Source organism: Hemitrygon akajei, chromosome 9, assembly GCF_048418815.1.
Source record: "Hemitrygon akajei chromosome 9, sHemAka1.3, whole genome shotgun sequence".
NCBI lineage: Eukaryota > Metazoa > Chordata > Chondrichthyes > Myliobatiformes > Dasyatidae > Hemitrygon > Hemitrygon akajei.
This window is the reverse complement of record NC_133132.1, coordinates 64675757-64690479: the sequence shown is the minus strand read 5'-3', so window position 1 is coordinate 64690479 and position 14723 is coordinate 64675757. Positions and strand designations below refer to the sequence as shown.

The following is a 14723-nucleotide window of genomic DNA, read 5'->3' as shown; positions in this document are numbered from 1 at the left end:
CAGCATGGCTGATTTATTATCCCTCTCAACTTCATTCTCCTGCTTCTCTCTGTACCTTTGATGCTTTGATTTCTCAAGAATCTATCAACCACTGCCTTAAATAAACCCAATGACTTAGCCTGCACAGCTCTCTGTGGCAATAAATTCCATAGATACACCACCCTCTGGCTAAAGAAATCTTCTTCATTGCCTTTCTAAATGGATGTCCCTCTGTTCGGAGGCTGTGCTCTCTGATCCTTGACTCTCCCATTATAGGAAACATCCTCTCCATATCCACTCTGTCTACCCTTTTCAACATTTGATGGGTTTCAATGAGATCCTCCCCTCGTTCTTCTCAACTTCAAGTACAGGTTTAGAGCCTTCAAGTGCCTTTCACTCCTGATCATTCTGGTTAACCTCCTGGATCCTTTCCAATGCCAGCACACCTTTTAGATGAGGGTTCAGCATTCAACACCATAATTCCTTCCAGGCTTGACAAGAAACTCAAGAGACCTCTGCCTTCACCCTGCCTTGTATATCTGGATCCTGAACTTCCTGTCAGGTTGCTGGTAGGTGCTAAGAGTGGGCTCCCTCACCTCTGACCCTTAACACAGGTGCCCCTCAGGGTTGTGTACTAAGCCCCCTCCTTTACTCTCTCTATACCCATGACTGTGTCACCACCCACAGTTCAATTTGCTAATTAAATTTGCTGACAACACTACACTGGCCTAATCTCTGACTGGGAGACTGTTTTGCTGAACACCTACGCTCTGTCTGCCAGAGAAAGCAGGACCTCCCAGTGGCCGCACATTTTAATTACACGTCCCATTCTGATATGTCTATCCATGGCCTTCTCTACTGTCAAGATGAAGCCACAGTCCGGTTGGAGGAACAACATCTGATATTCATTCTGTCTGGGTAGCCGCCAATTTGATGGCATGAACATTGATTACTGTAACTTATGTTAATCCCCTTCCTACCCCATCCCTTATTTATTATCCCCCCCTTTTGTGAGCTCTCTGCCCCTCACAATCACTCCTTGCCTGTTCTCCATCTTCCTCTGGTGCTCCCCTCCCCCTTTCTTTCTCCCTAGACCTCCTGTCCCATGATCCTCTCCCTTCTTCAGGCTGTGTATCCCTTTTGCCAATCAACTTTCCAGCTCTTAGCTTTATCCCTACCCCTCTTCTATCATTTTGGATTTCCCCCCCCCTCCCACTTTTGTACCTCTTACTATCTTTTCTTTCAGTTAGTCTTGACAAAGGGTCATGGCCCCAAATGTCGACTGTACTTCTTCCTATAGATGCTGCCACCAGCATTTTGTGTGTGTTGCTCAAAGAGGCAGCTTACAGAGGAAGTCATCACCCTGACATGGTGTCAAGAAAACAACTCCCTTAACAGTGGAGCTGGTTGTGGATTACAGGAGGAATGGAGACAAGCTAAACCCTATTGGCATCAATGGATCTGGGGTTGAGAGGGAGAACAGCTTTAAATTCCTTGGCATAAACATCACAGAGGATTTCGTGGTCTGTACATACTGGCTGTGTAGTGAAAAAGGCAACACAGTACCTCTTTTACCTCAGACAGTTGAAGTTTGATATGGCTCCCAAATTTTAAGAACTTTCTATAGGGGCATGATTGAAAACATCCTGACTGGCTGCATCACTGCCTGGCATGGGAACTGTACTTCCCTCAATCGCAGGGCTCTGCAAATGTGTACTTCCCATTATTCAGGACATTTACAAAGACAGGTGTGTAAAAAGGGCACAAAGGATCATTGGGGACCCGAGTCACCCCAACCGCAAACTATTCCAGCTGCTACCATGTGGGAAACGGTACTGCAGCATAAAAGCCAAGAGCAACAGGCTCCGGGACAGCTTTTTCCACCAAGCCATCAGACTGCTTATTTCATGCTGATGCAATTGTATTTCTATGTTATATTGACTATCCTGTTGTACATAATATTTATTATAAATTACTATAATTGCATGGAGATGTAATGTAAAGATTTTTACTCATGCATTTGAAGGATGTAAGTAATAAAGTCAAAACTGCTCTCAATACTCCTGTGTGGATTGACTAGTGCCTTATAAAGCCTCAGCATTACATCCTTGCTTTGGTATTCTAGTCCTCTTGAAATGAATGCTAACATTGCAGTTGCCTTTCTTACCACTGACTTAACCTGCAAGTTAAGCAAGAGGGAATCCTGCTTGAGGGCTTCCACATCCTCTTCTGCACCTTTTGATTTTTGAATTTTCTCCCCATTCAGAAAATTGTTAATGCCTTTATCTCATATTATACAATATCCCATCTGCCACTTCTTTGTCCGATCCCTCAGTCTCTCTTAAGTCCTGCAGATACCCGCTTCCCCAACATTGCCGGTCGCTCTACCTATCTTTATATCATCCCAGCTCTCAACTCCAGATACTTCTATATGGAGTAATCTGTCTGGATACCATGGAAACACAAAAGCTTTCCACACGTATGACAATAATAAATCAATTACAAATTAGCATTGATTTTCCACAATATTGTTTGTTTTCCAGAATCACAGAACTTAATTAAATAGTTTGCACGTTAAATCTTTATAAAATATTTACTCTTGGATTGTTAGCAGTGCTGGCAACTAATACTTATCACTAATTGTCCCGGAGAGGGAGCTACTGAGGTACAACACTGAACTGTTTGTGTGGTGAGGATGTGCAGTGTAGGGAGTTCCAGGATTTAGACACATCGATGATGAAAGATAAGTAATTTATTTCCAAGGCAGGATGGGGGTGTAACTTAGTTGGAAACCCATGGGTGCTTTCTGCCCTTCTCCCAACTAGCAGGGGATTATAACCTCTGATGGGTAACTGCAATGCATTTTAAAGATGTTACATATTGAAAGCAGTGTGGAGGGACGAATTAATTATAAATATTAACTATTTCACTAAGGTTTACTGTTAAACAATGGTTCCAGAAGTTATAGTTACTGTTTTGCTCAGTATCACTGAGTAAATTTCAGCGCTCTTGGGGATTTGAGGAATCTACTTTTCACTCTTCCTTTATGTCTGTCCCTCATTCTCAGACACCCCTCCCCATAGTTAGCCCCTTTTCAGTCCCCTCTCTCCTCTCCTCTATTCTAAGCCTTCTGTTCACCATACCCCCCACCCCCTCCTCTGCATTCTCAGCCGCTCCTTGTCCTCTCCTCAACGCCCCCAGCCCCGCCAGTTCTCTTGGCCCACTTGACCTTCCCCACCACCAGTCCCTTTTCGGCCTCCTTTCCTATTTTTACTTTCCCTTATCCCCTCCACACATTCACTCCCTACTCCCCAGCTAACCCCACTCCCTCCTTGCCCGAGCCCGGCTCCGGCTCCGGCTCCGGCTCCGGCTCCGGTGCTGACGTGTCGCGGCGGTCAGTGCGCTTGCGCCGTCATCCAGCGCCGCGCAACATGGCTGCAGTGCTGAAGGAGTTGTGTCTATGGGCGCTGCTTGTCGCTGCCGTCAGCTCTGGGCAGAAGCTTTTGTCCGACTTCAAACGCTGCCTGGACGAAGAATGCAGCTGTAAGTAACCTATTCTGTAAACAGCCCAGCCCGTAGGTTCTGTTTTAATAAATTAATAAGTCATGAACAGAAAAGATGTCCTAGGCTCCAACTGCTGACCTGTTGGCAGCTGCAGGACACCCAAAGCATCAGTCTGAACTTTATATGCCGCCTGGATGTTTTGTGAATAACGAGGTCGGCGGGCTCCAAACTCTTCAAACCACGGGAGCTAACTTTGGATACATTTTATCACCTCATTGAAAGCATATCAGAGGTCTAAATTACTTATAATTGTTGTAATCTAAACATAATTAGTTATCATATCTAAAATATCAGCTCTTTCTCCAGATTATTGCTTTGCAAAGATAATGATGCATTTGTTGTTGACGGGGTGTTCTAATTTTAACCATACATGCAGTTCCAAATCTGGGTAGACTCAAGAATTTTAATTGATTAATTCATTAATTGACAGCGCCACCCACATCCTGTTCATGTCCATATGTGCTGCCAGCCCAAACTACCATTTGGAGGTAGGGTGGTGTATTTTCCTCACGTAGGAGGATCAGACAACCAGTTAGAATTTTGTGATTCTGTAGTTTGCTGCTGGTGGTTCATTTCAGGTTTATTTAATTCGTCAGCTGTTAGGAGTGGGATTTGAGTTTGCGTTACAAGTGCAAACCACTGGACACCAATCAGATGATTTAACTGTTGCACTGCTGGTCAAATAAATTAGCAAATTTCCATTCCATAACGTGAGGAAGTGCCAAGACTTCCCAATGCACTTTTTATTTTTGTTGCCAGTGGTACAAGTTGTGGTTCGGTGTGCAATACTCTCAAGCTCAAGTTTATTGTCACCTGACTGTGTGTTTGTTTATATATAATACAACCTAAAAGAAACAAAGTTCCTCTAGACCATGGTGCATCCACAAAATATATATCATACATAGCCCATAAAACAAGGTGTTACCACAAATAAGTTAAATATAATTCAAGTTGCAAGTAGTGTTTTGTACAAGTAGGCAGTACAATAAAAGGCTCACTGTCAGAGTGATGAGATCGTGCTGGAGGTGGGATATTCATTAGCCTCATAGCTTGAGGGAAGAAGCTGTTAGCCAGACTGGCAGACTTGGTCCTGATGCACCTGTACCTTTTTCCTGACATTAGTGGGTCAAAGAGAGTGTTGGATGGGTGGTGGGGATTCTTATAATGCTTTGGGCCCTTCACATATAATGCTTCCCATAAATGTGACAAATAGTGGGGAGGGAGACCCTGGTGATCCTCTTGACAGTTTTTACTATCTTCTGTAGGGTTTTGTGTTCCGATGCCTTGCAGCTTCTGTACCACACAATGCAGTTGGACAGGCCACTCTCAATGGTGCTGTAGAAAGTTGTTAGAATGGGGGCAGGGAGCCTTGCATGCCTCAGTCTCCTCAGAAGGTGTAGACGTTGCTGAGCCTTCTTGACAATTGAGGAGGTGTATGGCCAGGTTAGACTCCGTTATGTGCACACTAAGGAATTATGTGCCCTTCACTCTCCTTGGCAGAGCCATTGATGTGCAATGGAGTATGGTTGACCTGTGCCTTCCTGATGTCCACAGTCAACTCTTTTGTATACAATGAGTCTCAGATTGTTGTTCTCACACCACTTGACAAGCCTCTCTGGAGGCTGATGAGGCCAGCCACTGTTGTATTATCAGTGAACTTGACGTGGTTTCAGTTGGACCTGGCATTGCAGTTGTGAATCAGCAGCAGGCTGTGTGCATGGCCCTTGGGGAGCACCAGTGCTCAGTATGATGGAGCTGGTGATGTTGCTGCCAATTGGGGTCTTTTGTCACAATGTCCAAGAACCAATTACAGAGAGGGGTGAGTCCCATTGAGGACAGTTCACCCACCAGCCTCTGAGAGATGATCATGCACTCTCCCTCCCCTCTCAATCAGCAGGTTGTTGTTTCAGGACTAACTCTGGACCAAATGTATTCCTCCTGCCGTTTCAGTTATTTGGCCCGCCTTGTTCCCTAGAGGTCTGGCATTGCTTCTTTCTGGGTAAGTTTCTCTATACATTGTGTCAGGAAGCCCTCTGGGATGCACCACATAAATCCTGCCCATTTCAGGCCCTTTGCCCTCTGAATGCTCAGTTGAATTGAACATTGAAATCTCAGCACCTTACTATTTTCACAACTACAGGCAATTTCTTGACTTATCTGCTTCTCAAGTTCCCATTGACTATAATACAGATCTACTGGTGGTCTATAGATCATTCCCTTCTGATTTTCAAGTTATACTTAGCCTCATTCTATGGTTCCTCAAGAATATCCTCTCTAAACACTGCTGTTATGCATTCTCTTATCTAAAGGGAACACCCCTCCAATCTGACCTGTTTCTCTGTCGCACATTGGAATCCCGGAACATTGAACTGCTAGTTCTGGCTGCCTTTCAGCCACATTTCTGTTACGGCCACAATACCCTAGTCCCTTGAGGGTCTATGTGTTAGTCATATTAGTCTATGTGTTCAGTTTGTACCCCCCTACCTGCTAAGCTAAGTGCATTGAAATAGATGCAATTTGAATCAGTGGTCTTGCCTGCCTCTACCTACTTGTCTGCCTGTTAGGAAATCTGCCTAAGCATGGCTATCCTGATTGTTAGGCTTATACTCTTCAGTTGCTGCACATACCCTGTCACTTCGCTGACCTCACTCTTGAGTTCCACCCACTGCCAATTTAGTTTAAACCTTCCTTGGTAACAAGGGGCAAATTTCCCCACTAGGGTATGGGTCACTCTGCAGTTCATGTCGACCCATCCCTCTTGAACAGATTTCTTCAAATCCCAGAAGAGATCCCAATGATCCGTGAACCTGAATCCCTGCCCTCTGCACTTGCCCCTCATCTATGAATTCACGTGGCTTATCTTTTTGTTTCTGGACTCACTAGCTTGGCGCACCGGGAGTAATTTGGAAGTCCTGCATTTTAATTTCATCCCTAATTTCCTATAGTTATTCTGCAGGACCTTGTCCCCTGTTCTGCCTGTGTTGTTTGTACCAATGCGTCCACTGACTTCTGGCTAATTATCCTTCCCCTTCAGAATTTTCTGCAGCTGCTCAGAGATATTCTTGACTTGGCACTTGAGTGGCAACACACCCTCCGGGCATCTGTACTGCAGCCACAGAACCTCCACCGCCACCTTCTTAATCAGGTCTCCTATCACTATTGTCCTGTCTGGCTGCACTTTTTCAGATAGACTATAAATAGACGGCCCACATCTTTTACCCACGTGGTCAAAATGTTTAATTTTAGAGAGCATGGATTTACGGTGAGCAGGGGTAATTTATTTTTACAGTGTGCTATGTGCCTGGAATGCACTGACAGGGATGGTAGTAGAGGAAAATATGATGGAGGCATTTGAGGGACTCTTAGATAGGTGTATGAATATGTAGAGAATGGACCAAAGTGGACAATGTGTCACCATAGTTAGTCGTTTAATTACTCCAGCACAACATTGAGGGCAGTTCCTGTGCTCTACTATATTCTGTGTTCTGTGTCTCCCCCGTTCCTGAGAGATGGTTCCAAAGCAAAAGTGCCACAAATGTCCTCTGCATAATTCAAGTTCACTGTCTTCTTCCAGATCAACATCCTGAGTATTGAGGCTTTGGTTGCAGACACATTGAGCAGGCTGTGCCATTCGCATGCCTGGAATCAGACTCCTGAATCAGACATTCTACTTTGAGTTCTATCATGGGAAGCGATGACCAAGCAGATAGAGGAAAAGATTTATGAAAGATGTACAAGAGACTGCAGATATTGGAATCTGGAAAAACAAACAATCTGCTAGAAGGACAGAGACCTGTCTGTGGGAGGGGAAAGGAATTGTGGATATTTTGGGTCAAAACTACGTTGGGACTTGGTCTTGCCCTGATGCATAGTTTTGACTTGAAATGTTGATAGTTCCTTTCCCCCAAGAATGCTGCCCAACTTGCTTAGTTTCTCCAGCAGATTGTTCATTGCCAACAATTAACAAATCTGCTTAAAATCTCCTTGAAGAAATATAATATCCCCTCTGACCTTTAGGAACCTCTGGCCCATTGTCCTTCAAATTGGGGAGGAAGCCTTCAAGATGGTATCGAGAACCTTGAGTCCATGCTTCAGGAGAACACAGAAGCTCTGTGTAAGTGGTAGAAGGAATGCACCAGCTCATAAACCGCCCCCACATCCCCCCACCTCCCAGTCCATTACTCACATCTGCCCCATGTGTGAAAGAGTCTACAGCTCCCACATTGACCTCATCAGCCATCTGAGCACCCAGTGAACTACATTGGAAGCAACTCATCCTCCTTTCTGAGGGACTGCCTAAGTAATGTCCTCACTTTCATTTGAAAGTATCCCGAATTGGATGCAGTATTTTTATTGTGTTTGGACCATTGCCTTATCAGCAGGAGACATAAAAGTCTGTAGATGCTGGTATCTGGAGTAACATACATATTGCTGGAGGAACTCAGCAGGTCAGGCAGCATCTATGGAGGGAAATGGGTATTCTTATCAATATTGTTACTGTCTTATCAATATAGTTGTTCTGTTTTTTAAGAGTGGGGAAGAGGTGCAGGAGCAAGTTTCCAGAGCCTGCTTTGCTGTTTACAGAACAAATCTGCCTTGGCAAATCACTGTTCTCTAAGGTTTTTGGAGGCTGACTGAATCACCCAAATTGGCCTTGAATAAACTTGTCTGAGCATGCATGGATTTCTGGGATAGAGGGAATTCCAAAGATTTGCAGATCCCTGAGCAAAGAAATTCCTTCTCTCTTCACCGGTAAATGGTTGACCCTTGAACGTGCAACTCCACCCCGGTCCTGTTTCTGCAGCTTGAGGATGCAGCCTTCTAATATTTGCTTGTGAAACTCTTTTGAACTCTTGTACATGTAAAATGTCCTGTGTATGTTACTCAAAATGGCTTCTTTGGTTTGTTAAGAGTAGGAATGCTTCTTTGTCTGATAAGTGTTTCTCTCGCAGTTGTTTAGCTTTAGACTTGCTGATATGGGGATTGTATTCATTTGTTAACCAATGGGGAATGTTATTTTGTCTTGTGAGGCTGGGAACTTGGGGGGGGTTTGCGGTCTTTTGAGGAGAGTCGAGAGGAAGACGCCGAGGAAGGTGGACGTGCGCTGCACTGCTTGGTTGACCACCGGGGGTGGTCCCAGGTGCGAAGACGTGGAGGTCGGAGGCAAGCGACGAGGGGTCGAATGGTTCGATGGTTGAGCTCCAACGATGTGCACTAAACTGACTGAACTTTGATAAGTCGGCGCCTTTTGTTTTTTTTCTTTCCTTTCATATATATCGTATTGCCTAGTACTCTTTTAGTTTTAGTAAACTCTTTAAAGTGTATTTCATAACGGTATCTGGTGTGAATTTGATACTGTGTGCAGGCACGAGGCATAAACTTGATTCTCACAGCACCTGCGTGTACGGGAGGTGGGGTTGGTGTGTGGCTGGATCTCCTTTTCCCCTAGACATATACCAGCCTGTTGGTTAAGTGTTACATACATAAAGCTTTTGTTTTGAGCTCCGGAACAGTCCTGTTTTCCTCAGACTCATTGTAGCACAATATCAGTAATCAATTAATCTTTCCTCCAAGCTCTTCCTACCAATTGCAGATATTTCTTCATGTTTGCCTCTCTACCCCTTCCCAAGGTTCTGTTCCTGTGGCCCTTTTAGAACTGGATCCATCTTATAATACTGGCTCTCACCCTTCCTAAATAAAGTATCTACAAAATGCACCCAGGCTACTCCAGTGAAACATTACTGAGTCTTTGCCAGCAAGCACAAGGGCAGCAGGTGTAGGGGAACACTACCACTCACAGATTTCCCTCCAAGTTGCATGCCATCCTGAATTTGCAATTTATTCACTATAACTAGGTCTAAATCCTGGAACTCCCTCCTCAACACCTTCACCAGAAGGGATGCAGTAGTCCAAGAAGGGGGCTTGCCCCTCCACCTTCTCAAGGGCAAATTGGAATGAGCAGTAAATGCTGGGTATGTGAAAGATGCCCAGATACTGGGCACCAAAAAAAAAACACAGAACTCGTAACAAACAGTAAAAACCATGAATGTGAGAACTTCCACCTTGTCTTCTCCTGAAGGAGGAAGGGTGATAGGGATAATTGAGAAAGATTTTGAGGGAAGTAATTCAGGTTGTAAATTTTATTTAAAATTGGAATGATATTTGAGTTGGTGTGGTTATGGAAAAGGGAGTTTTAAAAAAATGCTCTAAAGTACAACCTCTGGGTCTGAAGGAGTGGGGATGGAGGAATGGTATAGAATCATGGAGTTTTGCAGCTCAGAAACCTGCCCTTCAGACTATCATGTCTATGTTGACCTATTTTTCTCTATCTAGACTAATCTCATTTGCCTGGATTGGGAGGGTGCTCTTGTAAGTGTTGCTTATTTGTGTCTGTCTAAATGTCTCTAAAACATATCTGATTGCAGACTTCTAAATATCAGCCACACTGTGTAAAATATAATCTTGCCCCTCAAATTCCCTTTAGAACTCCTATTTCTTGCCTTAAACCTATGCTTTCTTGTTTCTGATACCCCTACTATGAGGGAAGAAAGGACTACGTATGCCTTTTATAATTTTTATAAATCACTTGGCCTCCTTCATTCAAGGAAAGAATTGATGGAGATATTCTTCATTGGGAAATTAATTGAGTTCAACAGGATATTTTAGAATACGATAGCCTGGATAGGAAACCATGGCCTTGTACAGCTTTCAGAAAATTCCAAATCTCCTGAGGAGTGTGAATCTGTGAATGTTCCTCCTCAGTATGAGGTCCACAGAAGGTAACTGCACTTGTCCATCACCACACTTGTGAGCAGCTGATTCAAAGACTGCACCATGGTGGCAGATGATTTTGTCTGACTGACCGTGTTTGTGTTTATGCTTGTCTTCCATACAAGCAGTATTCACCCTGCTTTGGCCACTAACCTTGTCTGTGTCTAATCTGGTATCATGTTCCTGAATTGAGCTGATCCAACTTTCTCTCTGTGTGAACTACCTCCCTGAAATCTTTCCTGTAATTTTGTTTTTTAAAAGTTGGCAGATCTCCACTCCTGCATCACTTCCTCATACCAAGCTCTATGTGATGATGTGCTGTAACTTTACCATTGGCTGAACATGCAGTTGTTTTAAGCTCAGAGTCATGATTCTTCAGAGAGGAGAATTTGCCCCAGGCTACTTTAGCAAGCATGATGAGAGAGACCGGATAATGTGTGGATGTGGTAGGGTATGACTGGAGGATTGGAGATGGCACACTTGGAACGTGTACACACTGAGGTTGTGGCAGGCATGGCTGTGTGGAGGTATAGTGACACAGATAGTGCAAGAGGGGGATGTTGGGATGGTAGGATGTTAGGGAGGGACAGAAGTTAGGTGTGGGGGTGACTCGGGGCATAGGTGGGTGTTTTTTTATTAAGAGATTTAGAGTAGATCAGATGTAGGGATGGATAGTGGAGGGGTGTGTGGAGATGATGGTGGTGGAGGGGGGGGGAAGGGGCTCTGATTAATTGTTTAAAATTTGAATGCACTTATCATTGTGTTTTGCTCTGAAATTCCCTGCTTGCCACAATATCTGGAATTGCATGAACATTCCTTCAAATAGTTTTTCCGTTTGTGATGTTGTTTTTCTTGTCGTGTGGATGTGGCCTTTTTCCAAGACCCAAAGTCAGAGCCTGGGCAGATTCCCTTGACACAGGCTGCAGAACTGGTGCTGCCTCTCAACTGCTGCTTCTGCAGGAGAACTTACACTGCTCAGATGCAGTTAAAACATCTGGTGAATGCCCCTGGAGTCTTGGCCAACATTGATCAGCTGTATAATATTATCTGACCATTTATTTTGGTGGTGTTTGTGGATGGAGTCATATAACCTGGAAACAGATCTTTGGCCCAGCTGTTCCATACATCCAAGATTTCCATCTAAGCTAGTTCAATTTGCTTGCATTTGGTCCAGATCCTCGTAACTACAGTGGATTCCAGTTAATTGGACAATTGGTTAGTCAGGACAGCCATTTATTTGGGATAACTCTTAAAGACTAAAACCTAATCGAGAAAATAGCCAGGATTCCCTTCATTCATTTGAGACACTACGCTGCTTAACTGAGATGGGAACTGCTTCTGAACAGTTTCTAATTATTGTTAGTTGCATGCACTTGTCTGGCTGTTAGACACTACACAGTGCTTAGAGTGAAAAGTTTCTAAAATAACGTCAGTGGTGTGTGCTTGTGTTATGTTATCCATTTGGGCAGATGGACGCCAATTCAAAAAGCAGTGATTTTTGATAACTTTATTGTTTTTAAACTTTAAAAAATTTCCAGGCAAGTGAGTGCAAGGGTTAATCTTTTATAGACAGTACAGCTTGTCAATGAGAGTTGGCAAGAAATAAGCTGTAAGACAATTCAGAAAGGTTTTGCTCATTGCAGTTTCAAGGATTCAGGCTTGAGGATGCCAGAGACAACCGGAGTGAAAATGAAATGATTTCACGATTTTAAGTTAGGAACTACGAAGAATGTGAAGGCATTGGCAATAATCTTGAATGTTAAAATGAACATGAAGGTTTGGAGGATTGTAAATCATTGAAAGGATTGTATCAAAACAGCAAGGTGGGAAATATGAAGACAAGGAAGATGAGGAAGATGATGCATCTGAAAGAGCTAGCGACTACACAGGATGGCCGGCGGTTTACAACATTACTTCATGAAGGAAGTTGACTACCTGCACTATGTGTCTGTACTGATTTTGTTCATTTACAATCAGTTAAAAGAACCAACAGCATACACTGGATGAATTCCCCTGTTGATACCTGTTGGGAATGAATACATGAAAATATAGTATGTTGTATTATTGGTGTTCTAATTTGTTCTGTCTTTCATTTAAATACATAAACTGTTACTCAGTTAACCAGTAGTTTGTCTTTTTTCAAAGGTTCAAAGTCTCATTTTATTACCAAAGTATGTATGCAGAATACAACTCTGGAATTTGTCTTCTCCAGATAGCCATAAAGTACAGAAAACCATGGAAGTAGTTGAAAGAAAAACATCAATCCTCTGCCCCCCCCGTCCTTTAGTTGTAATCTTCCCCCCCGCATAAAAAGAAAAAGAAACAAAACTCACAAATCCCAAAGCCCTCAACCCCTCCCTCGCATAAAAGCTAACAGATCACCCAGATGGAGAAACAACAAGAACATCAAACGCCAAACCCCCAGCCCACCAATCAGCAACAAGGAAGAATGGACGAGAAAACGAAAAAAAACACAGAACTGAAAGAGGCCAATATGAACTACAGTCCAATCCATAAATCTCAGAATTTCGATAACGTCTCTCAGAGCATCGGGGCCCCTCTGAGGGCAGTGAGCTGGAACCACTGGCCCCTCTGAGGGCAGTGACATGAACTAGTGGCTCCTCTGAGGGAACAGACTCAACCCAGAGGACATCAGCGTGAAGCTTTTAAACTATTTCTATAAAACTTTAGCTAACCGGGGGCAGCCACTTAATTGGACCAAAATGTACTAGTCGCAATGTGTCCTAACTAACCAGAACCCACTGTATATTCTATCCATATCATTATCCATTATTACTAATGGACTGCCTTAATCATTTCCTCTTTCATACAGTGATCACCCTCTGGGTGAAAAAGGTGGCCCCTCAGATTCCTATTAAATCTCTCCCCCTCACCTTAAATCTATGCCCTCTGGTGCTTCATTGCCAGCCCTGGTAAAGAGGTTGCACTTTCACCCTGTTTTTGTCTCTTATGATTTTTTACACACCTGTGAGGTCATCCCTCATTCTCCAATGCTGCAATGAAAAACTTACGACTTGCTGAATCTCACCCTTCATAACTCAGTCCCTCAATTCCTGGCAACATCTTCATAAATTTCCTGTGTTTTTTTGGGCACTTTTTCCTATCTTGCTGAGTGCGAACAGGGAAACGGTGGGTGGGGGAGGTGGTATGGTAATTTTCTTACACAGGCCTTCCCCAGTAACAAACAAGTTTAAATTATGCAGATATCTATAAGTCAATTTTGTCCACATAAGATACATTAAAAGGCTCCTGATGTCGTAATCGTATCTCCATTGTATTGTAATGAACAGCAGTAAAAGTAAACAAGATGATAAAAAGAAGCAACTAAAAGTGAAAGGAAAGAGGAAACTAATTCAGTTTATAGAATAAATGTATGTACATGGGTTAGACTTTTTTTTATAATATGGGAACTCATTTGTATAGAGGGGTATCTATACGTTGGGTTTTCTTTACCTAGGAACATTTGGAGCTACAATTGTGCCAGCATTTGAGAAATATTTAATTGCGTGTGTGTATTGCTTCTGGTTATCAGGAGCTGATAACAGTGTCATAAAGAGGACGTATTATTGTCAGAACATATGAAAGAGAAGTTGCAGTTGGCTACTATGCCTCTCACACCTGGCAGTCTGTGAGCTAATGGTTGACCACTTTTCTCAGCTTGATTTTCCTGCAATGACCCGATATCCCGAGATTCTCTTATATTCAAAAAACAAATATATTTTAAAATACAGTAGGTTCCGATTAATTGGGCTCTTGGTTGATCGGGATATCCACTTATTTGGGACAACTCTTAAAGAACAAAAACTATTTGAGAAAATCGCCAGGATATCCTTCCTTTATTTGGGACACTATGCCACTTCACTGGGGCAGGAGACTGTTGCCTAACAGTTTCTAACTGGGGGTCAGATGTGTGCACTTGTTTGGCCAATAGATACTACGCCATGCTTAGTTCAAACAGTTTTTAAGCTGTGCCAGTTGCATGCAGTTGTGTTAAAAAAGTAAGTGATTTTGTCACTGATAATTGGCGAGAAAAATGCAGTAAGACAATTCAGAACTGTTTTGCTCACTGCGATTTCAAGCATTCAGGCTTGGAGATGACAGAAACAGCTGGGAGTAAAAATGAAATGATTTCATTGTTTCAACAAGTTAGGAGCTATGAAAAATTTGGAGGTATTGACAATCACCTTGAATGTTACAATTAAAGTGAAGATTTGGTGGATGCAATCCTCGATAGCTTTATATGAAGGCAGTCTATTATCTGCACTAGGTGACTGTGCTGATTTTGTTCATTTACAGTTAATCAAAAGAATGTAGTAGCATACACGTACATTGGATGAATTCCTCGATAACATTTAGGAACTAATACAGTTTTATGGTACAGTAGTATA

The 14723-nt window shown here is 43.1% G+C and overlaps 1 protein-coding gene across 4 annotated transcripts in view; it reads left to right on the top strand.

Annotated features, from left to right (window-relative positions):
* Positions 1 to 3376: 3376 nt before the first annotated feature.
* mia3 (MIA SH3 domain ER export factor 3) overlaps positions 3377 to 14723 on the top strand; it is a 109015-nt gene continuing 97668 nt past the window's right edge. For all 4 annotated transcript variants that reach the window (XM_073056175.1, XM_073056173.1, XM_073056174.1 and 1 more), the window contains exon 1: positions 3377 to 3522. In XM_073056175.1, the coding sequence (XP_072912276.1) occupies positions 3411 to 3522 (112 nt within the window). In that variant the 5' untranslated portion in view covers positions 3377 to 3410. The remainder of the gene's footprint in view (positions 3523 to 14723) is intronic.